The following is a 26,387-nucleotide window of genomic DNA, read 5'->3' on the forward strand; positions in this document are numbered from 1 at the left end:
TTCCTTTCAAATTTATTAATCTCTTCTTTGGTTTTTTAGGATTACTATTTTAGCATTTAATGAAGGGAGTGGGATTTGTTGATTTTTTTTTCCAGGTTTTTTAAATGCATGTTCAAGTCATTGACCTTGTATTGATTAAATTTTGCTGCATCTCCAAACTTTTGGTATTTTGCCTCATTGGTGTCATCATCTTTAATGAACTTATTAAATGTTCCTGTGATTTGTTCTTGGACCCACCCATTCTTTAGGGTTAAATTTTTAATTTAATTAATTTTCAATGCATTGTAGCCCATAAAAGATCTTTGCTATTTTTGTTTTTCTATACCAGTGTTTCTGAGTTTTTTTGTGCCTTAATATGTTATCTGTTTTTGTGAAGGTGCCATGGAAACCTGTGAAATACATATGCACACACACATACATACACACACACTTTTTATATACCTCTTTCTCTTCCCATTTCTGTACCCAACTCTGTGGATATATGCATTCTTTTTTTCCTTTGAACAGTTCAAATGAGAATGAGGTTCAAGTGTTACCTACTCCTCCACAATCCTTTACTCCTTCTACTTGCATACTACAATTATGTGAGATAAATTGCTCCACCCTCCACTCCTTCCCTCACTCCATTTGCAGCCTGCTTCTTCCTCCACTCTCTTTCTACATTTAAGGTCATCAAAACATAAGAGAAACATTCCCAGGTCCTCTGCATAATAGATTCCCTGTGTGACCCATGATGACGATAGAGTTCTATCATCTCTCCATATCAGATAAGCAAATTCTCCTTGTTTAATCCCTTATGGTTGCTCACTCATGTTTATCTTTTTGTTTTGCTTGACTCCAGTATTTGTATTTCAGAATTTTTATTTAGTTCTGGGCTTTTATCGTGAATACTTGGAAGTCTTTTTTTCATTAAAGGTCTACTTTTCTCCTCTATAAGATTATATTCAGTTTTGCTAGATAAGCTATTCTTGGTTATATACGACTGTATTTTTGCCTTCTCAAATATTATCTTCTAGGCTTTTTGCTTCTTTATAGTTGTGGCTGCTAAATTATGTGTGATCCTGATTATACCTCCTCAGTATTTGAATTCTTCTGACTCGTTGCAGTATTTTTTTCTTTATTAATAGCTAATGTTAGCTAATAACTAACATTTATATAACACCTAATACATTATAGGTACTGTGCTAAATGCTTTACAATTATCATCTCATTCAATCTTCACAATAACCCTTTCATTTTAAGAGTTCTAGGTGATCTTTTATGATTTCTTTAAATATGTCGAGGCTCTTCTTAAAAAAAAAAAAAGTTATGGCTTTCAGGTAGTGCAATGATTCTTAAGTTATCCCTTCTTGACTTGTTTTCCAAGTCAGTTTTTTCTTATGTAATACCATACATTTTTCTTTTTTTATAATCTCAGTTTTATTTTAGTATTTTTTTATTGCCTCATGGAGTCATTCAGTTTGTCTATTCTTATTTTTAGGTAGTCTCTTCCTTGGGCACAGTTTTCTACCTCCTGCACTAAGTGGTTTTCTTTCTAATTTATTCTTCAATATCTCTTGTTTCTTTCCCCATTTTTTTTGTGCTCTCATTTGTTTTATAAAAATAATTTTTAGTTTTTAAAAAATTGCTATATCTCATTTAGGAATTCAAACTGAATTTGTACCTAAGCAATGTTTTTTCTTTCAGCCTTTGCTTGTAGATGTTTTGAAGTCATTCTCTTCCAATGGGTTTGTATCTTATGTATCTTTGTCACCCGAATGGCTCTTAATGTTTTTTTTTTCCTTTGTTCATTCTTTCAGCCTACTTCTTGACTTCAGACTTTATGTTAGGCTTGGTTCACTTTTGTGAATGTCCAAGCTGAGTCTTTGTTTTCTTGGGTCCTTCTGCTGCTTTCTTTGGGTGATTACTGCATAATCTGAGAACTCAGGATCAGCTCATGCTAGGGGCCTACAAGCTTTTTAGTCTTCCCAAAGTGGTGTTATCCAGGCTGAAGTCTAATCAGTAAACTCCTTTCTGTATTTTATAAGTTCCTGACCTGGGTTTGATTTTGTTCGGATTGTCTCTGGTTGGTCATTCCCGTAGACTGCTGGATTCAGCTACTGTCAGTTAGCTGGCAAGGAGGCCTGGTTCAAAGTGATAGAACTGTGAACTCCCCTTTGGTCTGGGATTCCTGCTCTGGTTATTCCACTGCAGTCTTCAGTCCAGGCTAGAGGCAGAAACTGAAACTCAGCTGCTAAAGTCAGAACCATAGAGCTATTATTTGCTTCTGAACTTGTTCATAGCTCATTATATAACATTACTACAGAATGCCACCTCAGACATGTCCCCTCTTTGGTCTGCCTTGCATGTATGACCCAGAACTGGCTTAGTGAATGACAGCTACCATTTGGCAGTTGTTGCCACACACTGTACAGTGTTCCTCATTTTCTTTCCTGCCCCCCAGCCCCTTGTCCATATGAGTCTTCGACCTCTTCTTGTTATGGTATATATTCTCAGTCCTTTTTTAGTTCCATGAAATGGTCAATGCTCTTTGTCCCTGCCCAGATGCCATCCCCAATGTCAACAGACCTCTTTCTCTGCCTCTCCATGCTATTTTGGCCTGGGAAAAAAATGACTTACTGTAATTTTTTCTTCTTAGATTTCTGAATCAGGACTCTGGTGTATTTTCTAGATTTTTTGTGGAGGAGTTATGTTGGAAGAGCTTGGCTGTACTCTTTCCTGCTACTTCTGTGATCTTGGCTCCACTCTTAACAGACGTCGATTAAGGACTTTACCATGTGCAGAGACCCTTTGCCAAGCTGTGAATATAAAGAAAAAACAATGAAAGCTAATATTTATTTGTGGCTTTTAAGTTTTACAAACTGATTTAGATGCAATACTTCACTTGATCTTCATGATAACCCTCCAGAGTAGCCACTGCTGGCATCATTATTCCCATCCTAGAGTTTAGGAAATTTAATTTAGAAATTAATGTGGCTTACCTGTGGTCCACCTAGCTAGCCATGTAGAGAAATAGCATTCAATCCCATCTAAGTCCATTTCATTTTTTACCATGCTGCCTTAACTTGCCAAGCTTGATTATATGTGCTTAATGAATTTTTACAATATTAGCTTCAGAATAAATTCACCACAACAAAATTCATTGAAAAGTTGAGGTTTTTATTGTACTGTTAATCATTTAGTTTGCCTTCTGAGGAATTTGAAAATCTTCCTCAAAGTGGCATTAGATACTATTGCTGATTTTCTTTCCTTCACTATATTTCTGTTATGATTTTTTTTCGAGTGAGGTTTTTACGTATATTGTTTTGCTTGAGGGCTTTCAGGTAGATAAGGAAATGTGCTACTATTCCCATTTTATTTATGAGAAAACTAAGACTCATCAAGATTGACTTGTGCTAGAACCCAGATCTCTTGACTTCTGTCTTTTCTACTGGATTGCACATCATCATCATCATCATCGTCATCGTCATCATCATGTGAAAATCACAAAATCCACAATTCCTAGATGTTTTTCATCTTTATCCTCCATTCAGCTTTCATCAAATTCCATAGATTCAAAATAGGGACCCTATGGCAAGTAATTCAGTAACATTTACCTAATGGTAAGGAGAGAAACATACATACATATGGCCCCTACTAATGTTACATTTTTGAATTTTATAGCTCCACAAAAATCTCTGGGCCATGAGGTGAATGAATTAACATCGAGTAGGTTATTAAAGTTGGAAATGGAAAATCAGAGTTTGGTGAAGACAATAGAAGAACTTCGAAGTGCCGTGGATTCTGTAGAAAGCAGTAATTCCAAAATTCTGAAAATTGAAAAAGAAAACCAAAGACTTAGTAAGAAGGTAATAACATTTATATGTATGTGTGTATGTACACATATACATATATGTACATATACTACTGTGATATTAGAAAAACCAGTACTTTTTAGCCTTTTATGTGACTTGAATTTTAACTAGATTTGAGTAATGCAGAAATATTCCAGTACTGGAAAATTTAATAAAGTAATTAATGGTAACAAGTTTTGAAATTTAATGTTGCATTCAAATATAGTAAGTGCTTGAAATTGTCATTTTTGGAGCCATTTAGAATTTTGAATAGTATTTCATTGTAGTCTGGTCTACACACAGATCAAATATCATTTTGAAATGGCTTTGAAATCTGTTTAATTAAATAAACCTCAAAGAATTATTTCTTATAAACTTGAACATTTAATCTTAATTGCTTACTTGGGTCCATTTCCCAAATTGTTTTAACCTTTTAGTATGCAGCAACAAATGACACCTGGTTTAACAAATGTTATGCATAGATTTCAATATTTACTGTAATAGTAGAATTGGGTTAATTAGGTTTTTAAAGAAATATCGGACCAACCTGAAAATAAAATGAAATTTGTATTCATATTATTGGATTTGATTTGTGATTTGAAACTGCTGTTACCTTTGGAGTATAATAAACTTTTATTATGAATATTATTAAAAGTGAAGTGGATGACCCAAATGACTTCAAGAATAAATTTTTAAATTTAGTGTTTTTTACTACTGACTGGAGGTATTTGTATAATTTTAAACCTATTAGAATTTTTGCCTCTCTTAAATATGTTCAATGATTGGCATATACTTAGAAAAATTACTTCTCTAAATCTCTAATATAGCCTACTTTGAGCTAGCATATCTTGCTATATGCATATATGTTAAACATATAAATATATGATAAATATGTATATATACACGTATATGTTAAACCGTAACTGAAAACAGACTGAAACCAAACTTAGACTTGCTAGAATTGGATCCAAACCTTTTTTCCTTTTCTAACATTTTCCTCCCTTTCTCTTATTTCCATTTTCCATTTTCACTTCATTCTTATTTCTTCTTTGACCCTTAACACATTTCACCATTTCTTTCCAGTCTTTCCCCACTTTTTTTCTCCCTTGCTTCCTTCCTTTCATTCTATTGTTATTTCTTAAGATGTAAATGTTGTCTTGACTCCAAAAAATCATGTCAAGCCAAGAACACAGAATGGCAATTGTTTCAGCTTTGATAATGATTTTTTGTATCCATTACCATATAACCACCACACATTCAGCTTGAATTTTCCCATTATACTTAGAATTGAATCTTTAACCATGAAGAGGGTTTGAAGATAACCATACATAAATGTTTTTAATACAATCTCTGAACTTCATTTTGAATATTTAAATGTTTATCACTTTATTGTTGAGACAGTGTTGTTTTTTATCACAGTTTAGAAACTATGAAAATATTTAATACTCTCTTACGGTTTTTTTTGCCTAGCTGGAAGGTCTTGAGAATGAACTTACTCAAGAAAAGCAAAGTCTTCAAAATTGTCAAAATCTGAGCAAGGATCTAATGAAGGAGAAAGCACAGCTGGAAAAGACCCTTGAAACACTTCGAGAAAATTCAGAAAGACAGGTCCATCAATTTTCTAGTATTTAAGTAGACTAAGTACTTTTAGCTTTCTTATGAAAAGTCTTTTAAAGCCTATATGAAATAAATATTAATAAGCCATTAAATTTCTTTATGTTACATTTTTTAAAGTAACTTTAGAATTATAAGGGTAGTTATGAGTTTATGCATGTTCTTTTATGGAGTACATCAGTTCTTCAAAGAGTGAAGGGAAGAAATCTTAGGGATTATCTAGTCCAGAGGCTTTATAACATTATTTGGACAAAGAGCAGTTTTTTATTCCTCAAAGCCTTAAGATTGCCCTTTGGAGCAAGGTTCAGTTGTGGACAAAATACGAAGAAGGGGAGGGCAGAATGTGGACAGATAAGTTTTGTTGCAGGTATCAGCTTAGTTTTCTGTCTAGACTTAGAAATGATGGGTAGATGTTGATCTATGGGTTGGGTGCCCATTGCCTAGGCTGACGTCTTTATTTTGTAGATGAGGAAGCTTAAGTCCACCGAGGTTTGGTAGCTTGCTTTAGGTCACAAAGCTAATTAGTAGCAAAGCCAAGATAGACCTCAGGTTTTCTGACTCCCATTCCAGTAAACTGCATTGCACAGTGTTAAAAATAAAATTTTTTTCTTAATCATACTAGAAATCTTATTGTGGATTCTTTCTCAAAGAATTTGTAAATAAATTACCAACAAATATATATTTGTATAAATTTATATTTGTGAGGCATATCTCTATATATGTATATATCTTTTATTTTCAACATATATTTGATTGATCTTTATAATATACAACAATAAATAGATCTGAAAGTCTTTTTAAAAAAACATTAAATATCATTCTTTTATGTTCCATTGATTACATTGTGAGCTTTTTGAGGACAAAGATGAGTTTTTACAACCTCTAGTACTCTGTGCATATAGTCTCAATAAATAATCAGTTAAATAAATCAAGGCATAGTGGGGCCTTACATTTACCACTCCTCCTTTTACTCATTCAGGATTAAAATTAATTCTTAGTTGTTGTAGCACTGACAATTTTTATTTTTTTCTTAATTAGATTAAAATATTGGAACAAGAAAATGAACATTTGAATCAAACTGTAGCATCCCTAAGGCAACGATCACAAATAAGTGCTGAAGCAAGGGTGAAAGACATTGAGAAAGAAAATAAAATCCTACATGAATCTATTAAAGAAACAAGCAGTAAATTAAACAAGATTGAATTTGAAAAGAGACAAATTAAAAAAGAATTGGAACACTACAAAGAAAGAGGAGAAAGAGCAGAAGAACTTGAGAATGAGTTGCATCATCTTGAAAAGGAAAATGAATCATTACAGAAAAAGATAACTAATTTAAAAATTACCTGCGATAAAATTGAGACCTTAGAGCTAGAAAATTCTGAACTGGAAGTAGAAAACAGAAAGTTGAAAAAGACATTAGATAGCTTAAAAAACCTTACTTTTCAACTAGAATCCTTGGAGAAAGAAAATTCTCAACTAGACGAAGAAAACTTGGAATTAAGGAGGACAGTGGAATCTTTGAAATGTGCAAGCATGAAAATGGCTCAGCTACAGTTAGAAAATAAAGAACTGGAAAGTGAAAAAGAACAACTTAAGAAGAGTTTAGAGCTCATGAAAGCTTCTTGCAAGAAAACAGAACGTTTAGAAGTTAGCTACCAGGGTTTAGATACTGAAAACCAAAGACTGCAGAAAGCTCTAGAGAATAGTAATAAAAAAATTCAGCAATTAGAAAGTGAACTACAAGAGTTAGAAACAGAGAATCAGACACTGCAAAAAAATCTTGAAGAGTTAAAAATATCTAGTAAACGGTTAGAACAATTAGAAAAGGAAAACAAGCTACTAGAGCAAGAGACTTCTCAACTAGAAAAAGATAAAAAACAACTGGAAAAAGAGAATAAGAGACTCCGACAACAGGCAGAAATTAAAGATATCACGTTGGAAGAAAATAATATTAAAATTGGAAATCTTGAAAAGGAGAACAAAAGTCTTTTCAAAGAAATAGCTGTATTTAAAGAATCCTGTATCCGTCTCAAAGAGCTAGAGAAGGAAAATAAAGAACTTGTAAAAAGAGCAACTATTGACAAAAAAACTCTTATTACCTTACGTGAGGTAATTCTTTTTAGTTCCCAGCTGCAAATATAAGTTGAGCTACATGTATGCATTTATTATATTCCTTAAAATTTAATATCATACATACACTTTGACTTTTAGAAGCAGCCATTGTTTTAAATATTGATTAATCTGTAAAGTGTAAACTCATAGAATTTGCTAGCAAGCTTTCCCAAATTGTTTGCTTTAAAAAATCAAACTGAGAAAGTAGTTTCATTAAAATGCTAAATAAAAATCTTAATGAAGTTTTTATATAGCTGCCTATACCTTAATTGGTAATTCATAGCCTGCATTTAAAAATAGTAATGTGTTGGCCCGAATTTTTAGATTATTCCAAATGTTGTAATAGGAATTAGTGTTGACTTTTCCTATTTAGTAAATTACTAAGTAACTATATCAGTTCACCAAATAGCACACTATTATTGCCAAAGAGTAAAAAGTGGTTGAAAAATCTGTATTAGGTTTTCTTACAGATGTGTTCTCTTGGAGCCTTCTTGATAAAAAAGAACTGAGACTGTTCCTTGCCATCTCTTCTACAGAGATTGGAATTTCCAAAGGTGTTCTTTGAGTTTTCTTACTATGCTCAAAGCATGTGTTAACCGCTTTCCTCATGTCGAGATCTATGGCTTTTAGACCCTCTTTTCTACTACCTAGAAAGAAATTGTGTAATATATTCCCAGAGATTAAACCACAATTTCTGCCATGTTATTGAATAGTGAATAAATATTCTTGTGATAATTTTCAAACCTAGATTAATTGTACAAATCTCATTTGTGCTTTAGTTTTGATTTTAACATTGAGAGAAAGAGAGATGTCTTGCTAAAAGAGAGGTAGAAAGTAATTAAGATTTTCTACTTCAATTTAAGACTACTATTTTTTTTTCATTAAATATATACTAATGATATGGAAGAAAAAGGTCTTCAAGACTTCCTTTTTTCTTTTGAGCATTTGTAGGTATCTTCAGTGGGAGTAGATAGAGGTTTTGATTGCTTCAAAATTTTGTGTACTTGCTACTTGCATTGTTTTTTAACTTAATTATTTTAAATTTCTTTTTGGATAAGGATTTGGTGAGTGAAAAATTGAAGACTCAACAAATGAATAATGATTTAGAAAAACTCACTCATGAACTTGAAAAGATAGGGTTAAATAAAGAACGTCTCTTGAGTGATGAACAAAGTACTGATGACAGGTGAGTCATAATGACAGAAAAGTTAAATTTAACATTTTCATCAAAAATATAATTTAAAATAGCCACTTTACTTTAACAAAACTTTGAGGGTCGAGAGTGGAGGGGGAAAGGTATATCTTTCCTGGAGATAGGAAGCATAGAATAATGTAATTTTTAGATCCAGAAGGTTCCTAGAGATCATCTCGTTCCCACTCCCTTCACTTACAAATGATGAGGAAACAAAAGTCAAGTGAATTGCCTCACGTTTGGACTAGAACTGTGGTCTCCTTGTTTCTATAAATTGTACTTCCCATACAATGTATTACCTGGTGTATACATTAAGGAATACAAACGGTCTTTACTCCCTGCTTGTCTCTTTTTCTTCCCACAGCAGAAAGTTTTGTAAGAAAAAAATATTTTGACATCAAAAGAATTGTGTGAGTGTGTATATATATGTGTATATACACATTTGCCAAAAAATTGCTGTTGTTAAAAAAACATAAAATTTTAAGTAAGCTAAATATAAAATAATTTTCATAAATTACACATGCACAGTACTATTGCTAGTAAATACATGAATATTCATGGGATGAATTAAAGTTTGATCAGTAGAATTTTGTTTGGGTCATTGTTAGAATATGTTAAGATCTCAGAATACTTATTTATGATACTTTTCTAGATAGTCTATAATAGTAAAATGAATTAAAGCAGTAATTTAGATATTTCAAACCAAATAACTGTTTCTGCACCCATTATTTAGCTATTTCGGGTGAAATTTTTTTGTCCTTGTTTATCTGAGTAATTGGTGATAGATTTGGTATTGATCCTATTAAAAAAATTAAATACTGTTTGCCGTTTTATACTATTCGCAGAAGCCTTCCTTTTTATTACTTTACTTTTTTAACATAAATTTTCTTTTAGTATTAGGTTAATTGTCAGTGAGCACAAACTAAATCTGAGGAGCCATGCTAGCTATCATGGGGTTTGGTACAGTCTCTATCTTCAAGGAATTTCAATCTAGTATTGTTCATGCAATGAATATGGGGCGAGGGGATGAAATATATGCAGGTAGAATGAGTGCTAGAGACGGCCTCAAGAGTTTTTGCATGTAGTTCATTGAAAATAGTATTTGAGAAAGTGCTGTTATAGTAATTAAACTAGTTAGTATATGGTGATTAAGAGGTTTTTGTTTAGTTACAGTGTAGTAATAGAGACCAGTGAGGCTCTTTCAGTGGCACCAGGGCCATGTTCTCAGTCTCAGTATTTTCCCTTTGTGTCTGTATTTCTGTGTAGTTAGCTTCTTGATTTTGTTGGGGAGGAGGTGGCCAGGAGCCTGAATGATAAGTATGTGTCCTCCAGCTTGTTTGTTTTGGTCCCTAATAGTGTGGTTGTGCTCCCCCAGAGTTAAAACATAGATCACATTAAAAGGGAAGCCAAGTAATACTGAGCTCTGGATTAGTTTCAGTCTAAGCCTGTGTAATCTGATTCGCCACCTGTTCATTGGGAGAAGCATGCCCTAATAAAGAAGAGAGCCTATGTTTTAATGTACTTATAATAATACAAGGTAGTATCTGTTTATCTTGTATAAGCATGCCCACTGTTACATGTTTTTGCAAATGCGGTATATTGAAATAAAACAACAATTTATTAAGTACCTACTGTGTGCAGGACTAAATCTTTTTACCACAAAAGTCCCTTTTGACTTTCTTCTTACTAGCTAAAAAGAACAGTGTACTAAGAAGTTTGTCTTTGTAGAGTACAGTTTCTCAAATCAGCATGATGGTAAAAACTCTGAAGTAGAACTACATGCTTTTTATGCTCTTACCTCAAGCCCAATGACAGTTTAGAAGGAGTTAGTGTATTTTGAAAGACTGATAACTGATCTGCTGGTTAAATGACTTGTTTTTCTGTTGTGAATAGCAGGTACAAGCTTTTGGAGTCAAAATTAGAGTCCACACTAAAGAAATCCCTGGAAATAAAGGAAGAAAAAATTGCTGCTTTGGAAGCTCGATTAGAAGAATCAACTAATTTTAACCAGCAACTGCGTCAAGAACTTAAAACGGTAAGTGCAGCATTTAAGTTTTTTATTTAGACTTAGGATATTTTATATAAGTTTAAAAATGAAGCACAAAAATCTAAATAATTGTCTTTTACCAAAGCCAAGAAGAGGTGTTAAAACTATTTTTAAAATACTTAAATTAACATTGACTTTACTGAAGCCTGTTAAAGTAGAAAAATAGAAGATCTAGAATAGTTTTATTAAGAATAAGAGATGTACATTTTGTAGTATTTTTGTAACAAACTAAATAAATAGATGAGATTATGGAAGATTTAGACTGAAGTAAAACATTATTTTTGAGTATAATTTAATCACTTTAATATTTACAGTATTAATTGTACATCTAAACCAGAGACTACGATTGATACTATTTATGGAAAAGGAACCAAAAAAATTCCTTTAAACTTTATGTAGAGTATGCTAGGCAGAGTCTCACAATTAAGAAAGTGAAAGCAGTGTCATAATATTAGAAGGTAAAGAAACTATTGAAGTTCAGTAGACATTAAGAATATGTGTAAGAAAAGAAATAGGGGCTAGACAGCTACTAATGAAGAGGAGATACATGGTCAAAGTATCAATAAAGAAGAAGCAAGGAATGAATTTTTCCAACTCAAAAATTCTTCTGAGAATGTACACATTTATTGCCTTTCACATACAAATACAATTTGATTCTTGAAATACAGAAACCATTTCAAATCTAATAAAGTTAGGAGACTGGGGGATAAATTACCATAAAATATAGTTACCAAAAGGGGAAGGAAATTAAGGCAGCCTTCTCTTGGCATTCTAATAATAAAAGCAAGAAATTTGGAAAAGTCAGGATCTCAGAACATCTATCAGACCACCAACCTAGTAGTTTAATATTAAAATTCCATTTCTATTTTGTCATCCTTCTCACCTCATTACAGTACTCTACATAAGCTGTTTTTTAATCCTGCACTATATATTGAAACATGTTAAACATTTTCATACTTGGCTCCCTGTAAATCTTAACACACATTGAGAAACTTGAAATAAATATTTTCTGGGGAAATAAATGACAATCCCTATTCTTAAATATTGCTATTGGTGCTTGGAATAGTTGCTATTCTAAGGAAAGTATAAATTGTTGAAAACTGATAATTTAACCAAAATAATAGTTCACTGGAATATAATCCTATGTATTGTCTCTCTCTGTTAAAATTCTACTTTTGCTCCAGGGTTCAACTTAGGTGATAGTTCTTCCATAAATCTTTCTCCATCCCTCTCAACTGAAAGTACTGTAACCTTCTTTAGGTTTTCCAAGAGTGCTTTTAATCTCTTATTTACAAATTCTTACTACACTTTACCTTGTTTATATTTATATATCTTCATGTGTCTCCATTGAAATGTAAGCGTCTTAAGGGCAGGGACTGTGTCATTTTTTAACTGTGTATCTCCAGTACATCACACAGTGCCTTGCCACATAGTAAACACTTAAATGTTTAACATGCACTTAATTTCTTTGTTGTAGATCTTTGCAGTTGCAGAACCACTCCATTGGAAACAAACCTGTGGAGTAGATAGGCTAATAGCTTGCTGCTGTGCACCAAAGTTACACACACACACACACACACACACACACACACACACGCCCCCTGTATGTAAACTCTAGTGGTTCCTTGTCACGCTGGTGTCAAATATAAGAATCTTTTTGGAATTCAAAACCCTTCATAACTTAACTCCCTCCTCTTGCTGTCCCCTCAACGTACACGCATACACCTTTCCAGTCTTCTTACACTTTACAGATTCACCACATGTATTCTGTGATCCAGTGACACTTGCTTCCTTGTTCCAACTCCAAGACATTCTATTTCCTGATTCCATGCATTTTCACTGGCTGTCTCCAATGCCTAGAATGCTCTCCCTCCTCATCTTTAGGCTTCTCTGGCTTCCTTCAATTTCTGACCAAAATCTTACCTTCTTCAGAAAGCTTTTACCCATCCTCCTTATTTCTAGCACCTTCCTTCTCTTGATTATTTCCAGTTTATCCTGTGTATAGGTTATGTGTACGTAGTTGTTTGCATGTCATCTTCTCCATTACATTGTGAGCTCCATGAGAGCAGCAGTGGTCTTTTGTGTTTCTTTGTATCCACAACACTTAGCACAGTGACACATAGTAGGCCTTAATGTTTAGTGACTGACAGGATAAGTGGGTGTAAGAATCTATGAGTGGTGATGAAATCATCAAATGATATAATATAGAGAGAAAGGGGAAAAAGGCTCAGGATAGAGTGTTAGGAGATACCTACAGCCGGATGACACAGAGTTAACAGAGGAAGAGGAAAGAAAGTGGAAATACATGTTGTCATCAGTCTTCTCAAGGAGTTTAGCCACAAAGGAGGGAAAAGATACAGAGCAGTAGTTATGGAGTGGACCAGTCAAATAGGGTTTTTTAGGATGGGGGAGACATGGCCATATTTGTAGACAGTAGGGCAGGAACTAGTAGACAGGGAGAGACTGAAGATGAATGAGATAGTGGGGATGAGAAAGAGGGTAATTTGCTGGAGATTGGAATATGATCACTTGTTCAAGTAGAAGGGTTTGCCTTGACAAAGAAATGGGCCTCTTCTCCATATGTAATAGGGATAAAGGAGGAGATAGAGGCAGAAGGCATCTAAGTGATGTGAGAGGAGGAGGGAAGAAGTGGGAATTCTTAAGGATTGATTTCACTTTTTTCAGTGAATTAGGAGGAATGATTCTCAACTGTGAGAGGGTAAAAAGTATGGAAGATTTGAAAAGGGGTGAAAAGGTTTGGAAAACCTGCCATAGTGAGTTGATTGGGGCAGTATGAAAGGGATTGCTTTGGCAAATATTTATTAGGCACTTTTTATAGAAGAATTTGAGCAGATAGACATCACTTTTGAGGAGGGTGGTGTGAGGTTATTTACCAACTATTATTTTAAATTATAGGAAATCAGATTGTGAGCTCATTGGATTCCAGTCTTTTGCCTTTTTGTATCTCAAGTGCTTAGCACACAGTAGGTACTTAATAAATGGTTATTGATTGAAATACATTAGAACTCAGTACATTAACAAGGTACTCAATAGGTCCCAAGAAAAGAAAGTTTCCAACTTTAGCACAGTCTGATTTGGATTATTTTAAATCAGAGCTTTCGGTATAATTAATTTTACATGTATGTCTTTTATAATGAAAAAATTCAAATCTATTGGACAAAATTAATTATTTTTTAAAAATCTATTGGACAAGTGAAAGAATAATACATAGAATGGGGTTGCTGTCCTTCATTCTCTAAGAAGACCAAAACGACATCTCTGTGCTAGAGTCAAGTTACAGTGTGTCTGACTGTGGCTAATCAGACCAATACAAGCTCAGAATACTCTACCACAGGTGGGTCACAAATAGTCCATGTGAACATTTGGGGTGGATTCTCTAAATCTGCCCATCTCACATTTCTTTTGAGCTACTTCAGTTCTGCTTTGTACCTTCTCTGATGAGGACACGCTGGGTGGTCCTGTGCCAGTGTCTCCCATGTTACACTATCAGTTCCAGAGTTCTTAAGAGAGACCTTGAACGTGTCTTTGTATTGCTTCTTCTGACTACATTGTGAGCACTTCCCCTATGTGAGTTCTCTATAAAATAGCCTTGTAGGCAAGCATACATAGAATACATAGAATAGTACATGTAGGAAATAAGTTTTAAAGATGTAATTTTGTTAGCGGGAAAGTTTTCGTTTTAGCTTTGTATCACCATTGTTTAGGCCAGGGGTGGGGAGCCTGTGGCCTTGGGGCCGCATGTGGCTCTCTGGGTCCTCGAGTGCAGCGCTTTGACTGAATCTAAACTTCACCAGAACAAATTCCCTTAATAAAAGGATTTGTTCTGTAAAACTTGGACTCAGTCAAAAGGCTGCACCCAAGGACCTAGAAGGCCACATGTGGCCTCAAGGCCACAGGCTCCCCACTCCTGGCCTGGGCTGATAGAATGCTGTAATCAAAGGAAAGAGGTAAAAAAAAATCCATAGGGATAAAATAGAGGGGAGAGCAATGGTCAGATTGAGGGCAGAGGTACATTATGGCGCTAACAACAATCAATATGTAATAGCAATGAGAGGCTGTGTGGTACAGTGGATGGAGCTGCCTTTGGAATCAGGAAGACCTGGTTCATACCGACTTGAGTGATGCTGAATTTACCCTCTCAGTGTCTCAGTGAACCTACTAAATCAATAATTGGCAAAGCAGGAACTAATTTAAATTGGTAAAAGGAGTTCCCTCACTAGGTGTTTCTTACGGCAATGAAATCACAACTGCTTTCAAATGATGATTAGCATGATGACTAGCATTCTTACAGTTTCAAATTTAAAAGAATATTGTATAGCTTTTAAGGTCTTACAAATTGCTTTATATACGGTGTTTCATTTATCCTCACAACAACCCAGTGATTTAGGGGTCTGTTGTTACCATTATTTTTGCAGATGAGAAAACTTGACCTGGTATGAAGAAGGATTAGAACCTTGGTCATCCTGATCCAGAAGTCCAGCTCTCTAGGCTGCAAGATCACACAGCACCTCTCTTTGGGAAGGCAGTGTGGTCCAGGGGTAGAATTCCAAATTTAGACTTCAAATACTGACTCTGTTCTGTATTTGTGGAGTCACCTTGGAAAAAGCTTTTTAAAGCTCTGTGGGCCTCAGAATACTCATCAGGCAAAATGGACTCAGTGACACCTGAAGGAGACACTGGCCTTCTTTCCCAAACTCCTGTTGGCTCAGCCATGGAGGGTCCAGGCGGAAAGGATCTCAGAGATGGTTTAGTCTGCCCCTTTCTTTGAGGAAAACTGGTGCCCCAAAGAAGTGAGTCACTTATCCAAGACACTGAGCAGACCTAGGACTAGAGCGTAGGCCTCCTGAATCTGAGCCCAACATAGCTTTCTTTCCTCCTACACAGACCTGAGGGCAACTGGGGGCATGCTAATGCGTAGAGTGCCTGCTCTGGAGTCAGGAAGACTCATCTTCAGAGTTCAGTTCCAGCCTAAGACACTTAGTAGCTGTGTAACTTTGGGCAAGTCACTTAACTCTTTGCTTCAATTTTCTCGTTTGGAAAAGAAGCTAGAGAAGGAAATGACAAAACAGTCCAGTATCTCTCCCAAGAAAACCGAAAGTAGTATCATGAAGAGTCAGACAAGACTGAATAGATCCTGACCTAATAAATACTAACCTAACTAACCCAAAGGTTCCCAAACTTAGTTTACTGCCCTCTTTTAAAAAAAAAAAATTACTAAGTGCCCCCTGAGGAATCTCCTTTCTTTAACTTTTTAAGTCTTTTCTTTTTTGAAATTTGCATCATTTCCAAAAAATATTTTTTTAAAAGTTTTCTAATGACGTGTCTTAAATTTAATAATTTATTATAAATTTGTAGAATTTTTCCTGCATTGAAATTTTGATGACACAATAGTGTCATGTAACCACATAGTATCATATTGTAAAGAAGTCATTATATGCACGTTTACTTGCCGATGTATGCTGAACTTTCCGATGATGCGCAACATGCTCACCTACCAGCACTGTCTGTTAAGGCCTGTCGGTGGGCTTGACCACTGATGGGTGATTACTTGCATTTTCTGTGTTTGTTAGAAAATAATGTAATAACTACAACTTTTAGCTCTGTTATCCAGTAGATTAAACATGCACAGCTTTTCGGAATTTTCTTATCTTTCCTTATGCTTCCACTGCCTCCTTATATTTATTCAGACTCACAGATTGCATCCAAGGCTACTATCCCCTCCCTGGATCATTCTGGCACTGCCAGTGGGTGGCACTGCCCATTTTGGGAACCTCTGGCTGTAGCAGAGTACATGATAAATATATTCATTTGAGTCAACAATAAGGGAAATAATTGGTAATTTTTTCCATTTAAAATATTTTGATGATATTTTAGGTGAAGAAGAATTACGAAGCTCTTAAACAAAGGCAAGAGGAAGAAAGAATGCTGCAGAATTCTCCTCCAAGATCTGGTGATGATACTAAATGGGAAAGAGAGAGTCAAGAGACAACTAGAGAACTTTTGAAGGTTAAAGACAGGTTAATTGAGGTGGAGAGGAATGTAAGTATATTTTTATTTTATTAGAATTTATTAAATTAAGCTGTTTAAAAGTTAAAGATTTCTTAAAGTATAAATCAGGAGGTTTACCTAATTTTTCTTCTTTACTACTTCATTTTTAAAATATCCATTACAAGATTTACCAAATAGTCTCAATATTCTTAAGGATTTACTTTAAAAAAACTTTTTGTCAAAACAGCAAAGTGAATGACATATTTCATGAGGACAATAGTTATTATTTTCATATATTAACTTTTCTTCCAAGTCACTCAATGCATTTATTAGAAAAGTGCAAACTTTCCAAAGAAACTGGGGCAGAGTCAGGATGGTGGAGTGAAAGCAGGGGCTTGCTTGAGCTCTCCCCCACACCTCCCCACTCCAAATACCTGTAAAAAATGATTCTAAACAAATTCTAGAGCAGCAGAACCCACAAAATGACAAAATGAAACAAATTTTCAGCCCAACACAACCTTGAAGGTTGACAGGAAAGGTCTATTGCACCAGGCTGGGAGAGTAGAACAGTCTATTGCAAAACCCACATACTGACTGGGCCCCAGCAAACTCAGAACAGGCCTCAGGGGACTGAATCACTGGCAGCTGTGGTGCATTCCAGACATCTAAAACCACAAATGCAAAAGACAACTTAGAAGGTCAGAAGGAAAGGTCTGTTGGACTTGGGTGAGAGAGGATCGTGGACTGGCCCCAGCCCTGGAGCAGTGGCAGTGGCGGCTGCTTCCAGAGCTCTCAGCCCACAGACAGTGGGGGGATCAAGTGGCTAATCTGAGGGGGATTGCAGGGATCTCTTTGCTGGTGCTGAGGCAGGATTCTCTTGCTTTGTCCACACTTGGATCTGGGTGGTGGTCCTCGGGCAAGGAGGAGCTCTGGTGTGGCAGAGCTTCTGGCAGTGGTGGAGAGGGACTACTCACAGTTCCAAGGCGGAAAAGAGTGATTGTGGTCACTCTCAGACCAGAGCAAAGGCCAGGAGAGGAGTAAACACCTCTCCTTTGATCATTCCAACTTGGAAGAACTGAAAATTTAGAGGTCCCTAGAAGTATCTCTGAAAACAGCTGCACAAAACCCCTGAATCTTGGGATAGTACACCCTCCACATTGGAAGCAGAGATCTACCTTAACAAAGGTTAAAAAGTCAAGTGATCAACTAGGAAAGTGAGCAAACAGAGGAAAAAAACTCTGACTATAAAATCTTTCTTTTGTGACAAGGAAGATCAAAACATACAACCAGAAGAATACAACAAAACTAAGCTTCTACATCAGAAGCCTCCAAGAAAAATATGGATTGGTCTCAGGCCATTTGGAAAATCAGTAAGAGAGGTAGAAGAAAAATTACCTAGCAAAGATTATACCTAGCAAAACTGGGTATAATCCATGAGTGGAAAAAAATGGACATTCAATGAAATAGGGGACCTCCAAGCATTCTTGATGAAAAGACTAGCGCTGAATAGAAATTTTCACTTTCAAATACAAGAATCAAGAGAGCATGAAAAGGTAAAGAGGAAAGAGAAATCGTAAGGGATTTGTTAAATTTTAACTGTTTGCATTGCTACATGGAAAGATGATATTTGTAACTCATGAGACCTTTCTCAGTATTAGGGTAGTTGGAGAGAATATACATATATAGACAGGCTGAGTTGAATATGAAGGTTTGTGTAACAACAAGGCTGCTTGCTGCTACTATGGTTGTGTAAGACCAACAACAGCAGCACACAGGAGGGCTGCTAGCACAGGTTCTTTGATCTGCTTTTCTAAGGAAAGCAACATTAAGGGGTTTACAATCATACTGTAATTAAACATACATATATCATTCATTTAGTTCAGGGGGGAAAGCCAGCACCCTGAACTTTAGAGAGTATACAAACAAATTGCAAGCATACATTATATAAACAGAGCAAATAAACACAAACCAGTAGACAGGCTTCTAACCATCTAACTATAGCAATACATACAGTTAACAGAGAGAGGAGCATCAACATCTGTGTTTTCAAAGCTGGGGTGGGGGGTGGGGTGCTCCATGACAGCTACCCAGAGTCTAATCTGGTCAAATCACACTTCCAGTGACTGAGAGTCCCAAAACAAACACCAATCTCAGATCATATATGGGCCCTTATGCTTACTTCCTACTTAGCAAAAGGGTGTGGGCCCAGGGGCTTTCTTGTTTCTTAAGCAGGTCATCAAAGACTCTTGATTCAAGACTGTGAAACAAGGGCAAGACTCATCAAATCACCTCAGTGTTGAGAAGCACTCAAACAAAAAACAGCAAAAAGTCTCACTTTGCTTGCCATTACATTTGAAAGGCAAGACTCATCAAAGGTACCTGATTATCTCAGCATTCCAAAAGATAAAACAGTAAAAAAACAAAACAAAACAGAAAGTCCTGCCCTGCTCAACATTACAGGATGATATCCAAACATAACAACAATATTGCTAGCAGCTACTGTGGCCATGTAAGACCAATAACAACAGCACACAGGAAGGCTGCCAACACAGGTTCTTTGATCTGCTTTTCTAAGGAAAGCAACTTTAAGGGGTTAACAGTCTCATTTTAATTAAACATACATATATCATTCACTTAGTTTGGGGGAAAAGAGCAGCCCCCTGAACTTTAGGACAAATACAAACAGAAATTACAAAAGAAAATATCAACAAATCAAATAGCACAAACCAGTAGATAGGCTTCTAGCTTTCTGTACCACATCTCAGTACATAGTTACCAGAGAAGCACCAACATCTGGGTTTTTTCAAAGCTGGGGGAGGGGGGAGGGTTATTTCAATTGCTTGCCCAGAGTTTTGTCACCCTTTTCATGAATGTGCCCCCAAAAGTAAAACTCTAACCTTCCAGTACATATACCCTGTTCAAAACTAAAAATAAATTAAGAAAAAAAATTTAAAAAAGAAAAGTGCTATTAAAAATCCAAAAAAGTGGGGCAGCTAAGTGGCGCAGTGAGTAGAGCACTGGCCCAGGAGGACCTGAGTTCAAATCTGGCCTCGGACACTTGACACACTTACTGGCTGTGTGACCTTGGGAAGTCACTTAACCCCAATTGCCAGTCCTTTCTCCCTGAAAAAGAAATCCAAGAAAGCCCTACTCTAATGACTCATTGTAGTGTGGGAGGTATTGGGGATATGGGTGCAATGATGGATAGTCTATATTTTTATTCCAAGGCTTTGTCAAGCAAGGTTTGGGAGAAGTTCGTCACCAGGTTGAACACAAGGTAATGAATTGTTCAGCCACTGCAACTCGTGAGACCATTTACTACTAAGCCAGAGAAACTATAATCGTTGTCAGCTATGGGAGTGCCAGAACCACCTAATCTTAAGAACTAGAAGAGAATTTAGTAGCTTTTCTCATCTGTATCTAAACAGGAATTCCAAAGAGGCTAGCTTCTGCTTAAAAACCTCCAATGAAAAGGAACTGTACTATTTCCTGAGGCATTCTATTCCATTTTTAACAGCCCTGATTATGTTTTGACTATAAGCTCTGATTGTAGGGAAGTTATTCCTCTAAGCCTAAATCTTCTTCTCTGCAACTCCCATCAATTCTTCCTAGTTTTTCCCCCTGGGGCAAAACAGAACAAATCTTCAAGGTGACAGCCTTTCAGATATTCTAAGACAGAAGTATCCTGCATGTCCCTTCTGAGTATTCTTGTCCCTATGCTAAAGTTTTTCTTCGAACTAAACCTCAGATAGTATGTCTTCAAGCCCCCTCACCATCAACCAATGAATCTTGCAAGCCACATTCTTTCCAAATCTTTGCTCTTTTGACATTAACCATAGAATTCTCATGAATTCTAAATTACCTAATTCCTTATCCATTGCTTACAAAATGGTTTCAACATAGTTTCAGAGGTTTTGGATTACAATATTATACTTTGCCAGTAAACACCACAGTATAAAATAACATGTACTCTAATATAAAAAATACATTGTTACTTCAGGTTTTATAAAGCAAATTATTTCCCTATTTTGTCAGTTGGATTACCGTACATTGCACTTAAAAGTCAGGAAACCCTTGCATGTCTTTATATATCACACTGATACATTTTAGTTCATGTTACATAACCTCAGTGAAAGGTAGATAACATACAGGTATTACAGAAGAATTCATATTGGAGGAGGTTTGACAACTGAAGTTACCTCAAAGTTTAAATAATGTAGTTTAAATAGACAAAATGTTGAGAATGGGGAGTAAACAAAACAGAACTTGTTGTCTTGTTGAAGTTAATATACATATTTTAAAACAAATGATAAATAATGGAATTGACAGTTTCACTGTGAGGAACAAATTCTTTTGCTTTGTAAATATGGAATTTTTTGTTCATAGTTGCTGTGTTTAGATTAAATACAGTCTAAAAGAAAAATAAATATTAAACATTAGAATTGAATAACTTGTCTTTAACCTATTTAAACCAGATTTGCAAAGGCATACAGAAAATTTCAGTTCTATATTTTGATGAATTATAATTTCATCAGACAAGATGCCCTTTGAAGACTCTTTATGGTTGTAGGCCCTCAATTTTCTAATTTGACACCTATCCATGCCTTCTTATCTTGTGTAACTTGTATCCATGTTCTTCTATAAATCCTTCGTAGAGCATCCACCCAATTGATTCAAAGCTTTAGTCTAGGTTTTATAGAATACAGAGTATCAGAAAAGTCTTAGTGTAGTTTAAAGGTAGTCAAGTTTAAAGCTGCCCTATATTGCGACTTCGCATTTGTTATCCTTCAATATTTCTCTTAAACTTAACCACATCTATTTCCTACATGAAGTCTTTTTTTACTACTACTTGTATGTAAGTTATCATTTGTAGTATCAATCAAAAAGCATTTATCAAGTGACCACATTTTTGTAACATGCACCACATGTGCTAGGTGCCAATACAAAAGTAAGCTTGTCAGAGGCCGAGCCAAGGTGGCAGCTGGAAAGCAGGGACTCACCTAAGCTCTTCTCCAGGTCCCTCCAAATGTTGTGCCGAAAAAAAGCGAGCGAGACCCGGATATAAATTTAGGTGTGGATTTATTGAAGCGCACAACTGTTCGGAGTAATTACTCAGATCGAACAGCCCTGAGCAAAGGAAGAGAAAGAGTATTTAAAGGGAAAGAACACAATTAGATTTCCGTGGAGATGGGGACACAAACAGTAGGACAAGCTGAGGCGGGATGGAGAAACTGAAAAGGGGGGTAGGGCATAACACAAACACCTGTAAAAATGGTTCGGCACAAATACTAGAGCTGCAGAACACATGAAATAGCAGAGGGAAGCAGGGCTCCAGCCCAGGACAGCGTGGATGGTCGCTGGGGTCTATCGCATGGTGCTGGGAGCGGAGTGCAGCCCAGCGTGGGATGCCAGGACCAACCAGACCTGGAGCCGGGTGGAACAGGCCATAGGGCCCTGAATCGTTGAGCTGTGGCAGTTACCAGACTTCTCAACCCGCAAACACCAAAGACAACAGAGCAGGTTAGTGGACAGACTGCTGGAGTGAGAGGAGTGCGTGGTAGGCCCCAGCCTTGGGAGCAGCAGAGGTGGTGCAGTGCTGTGCCTGCTTCCAGAGCTCCAGCTGGGGTTGCTTCCAGTCACAGGCCCACCTCATGTGAGGAATTAAGCGGTGGATCAGAGTGGGAATGCAGAGCCTGCTTTGCCCTGTTTGGATCTGGGTGGTGGTCCTGGTTGGCAGTTCTTGGGGGAGGAGGAGCACTGGTGTGGCAGAGCTTGCTGTGTAGAAGTAGCTCTGAAAACAGCAGCACAAGGCCCCTAAAGCTTGGGACAAAGCAGTCTCTACAAGCAGTCATACCCTGACAAAAAGCTCAAAGGTCAAGTAGTTGGCTGGGAACATGGCCAGGCAGTGAAAAAGGACACAGACTCATACTCAGACTCTAGAATCTTTCTTCGATGACAAAGAAGATCAAAACGTAAAGCCAGAAGAAGTCAACAAAGTCAAAGATCCTACGTCAGAAACCTCCAAGAAAAATATGAATTGGACTCAGGCCATGGAAGAATGCAAAAAGGATTTGGAGAAGTAGAGGAAAAATTGGGAAGAGAAATGAGAAGGATGCGAGAAAACCATGAAAAACAAGTCAATGACTTGCTAAAGGAGACCCAAAAAAATACTGAAGAAAATAACACCTTAAAAAATAGACCAACTCAAATGGCAAAAGATCTCCAAAAAGCCAATGAGGAGAAGAATGCCTTGAAAGGCAGAATTAGCCAAATGGAAAAGGAGCTCCAAAAGACCACTGAAGAAAGTACTACCTTAAAAATGAGATTGGAGCAAGTGGAAGCTAGTGACTTTATGAGAAATCAAGATGATATAAAACAGAATCAAAGGAATGAAAAAATGGATGACAATGTGAACTATCTCACTGGAAAAACCACTGACCTGGAAAATAGATCCAGGAGAGATAACTTAAAAATTATTGGACTACCTGAAAGCCATGATCAAAAAAAGAGCCTAGATATCATCTTTCAAGAAATTATCAAGGAGAACTGCCCTGATATTCTAGAGCCAGAGGGTAAAATAAAAATTGAAAGAATCCACAGATCACCTCCTCAAAAAGATCCCAAAAAGAAAACTCTTAGGAATATTGTCGCCAAATTCCAGAGCTCTCAGATCAAGGAGAAAATACTGCAAGCAGCCAGAAAGAAACAATTTGAGTATTGTGGAAATACAATCAGAATAACACAAGATCTAGCAGCTTCTACATTAAGGGATCGAAGGGCTTGGAATACAATATTCCAGAGGTCAGTGGAGCTAGGATTAAAACCAAGAACCACCTACCTGGCAAAACTGAGTATCATGCTCCAAGGCAAAATATGGACTTTCAATAAAATAGAGGACTTTCAAGCTTTCTCAGTGAAAAAACCAGAGCTGAATAGAAAATTTGACTTTCAAACACAAGAATCAAAAGAAGCATGAAAAGGTAAACGAGAAAAAGAAATCACAAGGGACTTCCTAAAGTTGAACTGTTTTGTTTATGTTCCTACATGGAAAGATGATGTGTATGATTCATGAGACCTCAGTATTAGGGTAGCTGAAGGGAATATGTATATATGTGTATATGTATATATGTATATATGTATATATGTATATATGTATGTGTGTATATATAGACGGAAGGCACAGGGTGAGTTGAATATGAAGGGATGATATCCAAAAAAATAATGTCAAATTAAAGGATGAGAGAGGAATATATTGAGAGAGGGAGAAAGGGAGAAATAGAATGGGGTAAATTATCATGCATAGAAGTGGCAAGAAAAAGCAATTTTGTAGGATGGGAAGTGGGGGCAGGGAAGGGGAATGAGTGAATCTTGCTCTCATTGGATTTGACCTTAGGAGGGAATACCATACACACTCTATTGGGTACCTTAACCCCCAGGAAAGGAGGAGGAAGAAGATAAAAAAGGGAGGGATGATAGAAGCGAGGGCAGATGGGGGAGGAGGTAATCAAAAACAGACACTTTCGAAAAGGGACAGGGTCAAGGGAGAAAATTCAATAAAGGGAGATAGGTTAGGAAGGAGCAACATGAGTATTGTGGAAGGGTTTTATATAATGATATGCATGTGGCCTATGTTGAATTGCTTGCCTTCTTAGGGAGGGTGGGTGGGAAGGGAAGAGGGGAGATAATCTGGAACTCAAAGTTTTAAAAACAGATGTTCAAAAACACCAAAAAAAGTTTTGCATGCAACTAGGAAGTAAGATACACAGGCAATGGGGCATAGAAATTTATCTTGCCCTACAAGAAAGGAAGGGAAAAGGGGATGGTAGGGGAGTGGGGTGACAGAAGGGAGGGCTGACTGGGGAATGAGGCAACCAGAATATATGCCATCTTGGAGTGGGGGGAGGGTAGAAATGGGGAGAAAATTCGTAGTTCAAACTTTTGTGAAAATCAATGCAGAAAACTATAAATTTAAAAAAGAAAAAAAAACCAAAACTTTTTTGTCAGTACATCAAAGAAATCAGAAAATATGGGCAGTGTTCTACAGCCATGGACCTCCTTTCTTGGCTCTAGCATGGTGATATATATCATTTTGGTCCTCTTTGAGAAGAAAAGACAACAACCAACCAACCACTATTGTCTGCAAATTAGTAGGTTAGGAGTATTTTTGTATATCTCTTCTTTGAGTCCATGTTTGTTCTTTCTTAATTTGCAACATTCCCTTTTCATCATTTAGTGTTTGATCTTTCCATTTACATTGTTGCAGTCGTTGTGTGTATTGTTTTCTTGGTCTGCTTACCTTACTCTACATCTGTCAATATAAGTCTTTTCATGCTTCCATGTGGTCATTTATTTTCTTTATTTCTTATAATACAGTAATATTCCATTACATTCACATACCAAAATATGTTTAGCGACACACACACACCCCACACACACACAGTTAATGGGCATCTATTTAGTTTTCAATTGTTTGGTAGTACAAAAAGTGCTAGTATAAATATTTTGGTGTATTTGGGGGCTTTTTAGCAGTGACTCCATTGTTGTGTGTGTGTGTGTGTGTGTGTGTGTGTAGAACCTCTGGATCTAAAATTATGAACATTTCCGTTACTTTATTATTTGAAACACTTGAGCCCGAGTCTCAACATTTTCTATTTGGTTTCATATTGTTAATTAGGATTTTTAAAAGAAGTTTATCTCTGGAGTTGCTTCTTTTAAGGCATCTTCTGTAGTCTTAAAACTCATTGGAAACACTTGGTTGGAAAAGAGCTTTTAATGCTGTGTTCTACTGGTCTAAACATCTACAATGTTTTCTTCTCTTTGTTATATTCTTATCCTGTCTGAGATCTTGCCTTCAAAACTCAAGTTTTGGATTATTCCCACCATCCCCTGTCTTTGTTCCTACTCAAATGTTGCTAAATGAAGTTATACTGACTGGGTCCACTATAAGTTTATGGTATATAACCAGACTCTCATTGTGGGAAGGCAATGCAATCCTTTTATACCTCACTGAGAGATCCACTTTCCCATTTACCAGAGTAGTTTTTTGAAATCTTTTTCTTCTTCCTCATACATCCCATACCTTTTCTTCTCCAATTCTCTCATTTAAGAAACTTGACTCTTCCTTCACTGAAAAAACTGAAGCCAGTCACTAAGAACTTTCTTTTCTCTCCTCCTCATCTCAGATCACTTCCTCCATCATGCCATCCTTCACTCCTGTTCCATATTGAAGAGGATATACTTTTAAATGATCTCATTCCATCCCTTCTCCCACAAATTGCCCCATCTCTCATACCTACTGTCACTAATCTTTATTTCCCTATCCACTGGATACTGCCTCATAGACATGCCTGTGTCTCCCTCATCCTCCAAAAATCCTCACTTGATCTATCTATTTCTGCTATGTCTAATATCTATCCTCTCTTTTTTGTTTAAAATCCTTCAGAAGGCTGTTTATAGTAAACATCTCCAGTTCCTTTCCTCTCTTTATTACTTCATCATCTGCTTCTGACCTTTCTCCAAAGTTACTAATGATCTAAACTCCTTGAAAAGGTTATCTACAATAGGGCCTTCACTTGGTTTC

General features: G+C 36.3%; 1 protein-coding gene across 9 annotated transcripts in view; it reads left to right on the top strand.

Annotated features, from left to right (window-relative positions):
* CCDC88A (coiled-coil domain containing 88A) overlaps window positions 1-26,387 on the top strand; it is a 163,069-nt gene that overhangs the window by 98,188 nt on the left and 38,494 nt on the right. For all 9 annotated transcript variants that reach the window (XM_036748447.1, XM_036748448.1, XM_036748449.1 and 6 more), the window contains exons 13-18: window positions 3,664-3,848; window positions 5,304-5,441; window positions 6,486-7,556; window positions 8,618-8,745; window positions 10,645-10,786; window positions 16,694-16,858. In XM_036748447.1, coding sequence (XP_036604342.1) covers window positions 3,664-3,848; window positions 5,304-5,441; window positions 6,486-7,556; window positions 8,618-8,745; window positions 10,645-10,786; window positions 16,694-16,858 — 1,829 coding nt within the window. The remainder of the gene's footprint in view (window positions 1-3,663; window positions 3,849-5,303; window positions 5,442-6,485; window positions 7,557-8,617; window positions 8,746-10,644; window positions 10,787-16,693; window positions 16,859-26,387) is intronic.

This window comes from Trichosurus vulpecula, chromosome 3, assembly GCF_011100635.1.
Source record: "Trichosurus vulpecula isolate mTriVul1 chromosome 3, mTriVul1.pri, whole genome shotgun sequence".
NCBI classification, from domain to species: domain Eukaryota; kingdom Metazoa; phylum Chordata; class Mammalia; order Diprotodontia; family Phalangeridae; genus Trichosurus; species Trichosurus vulpecula.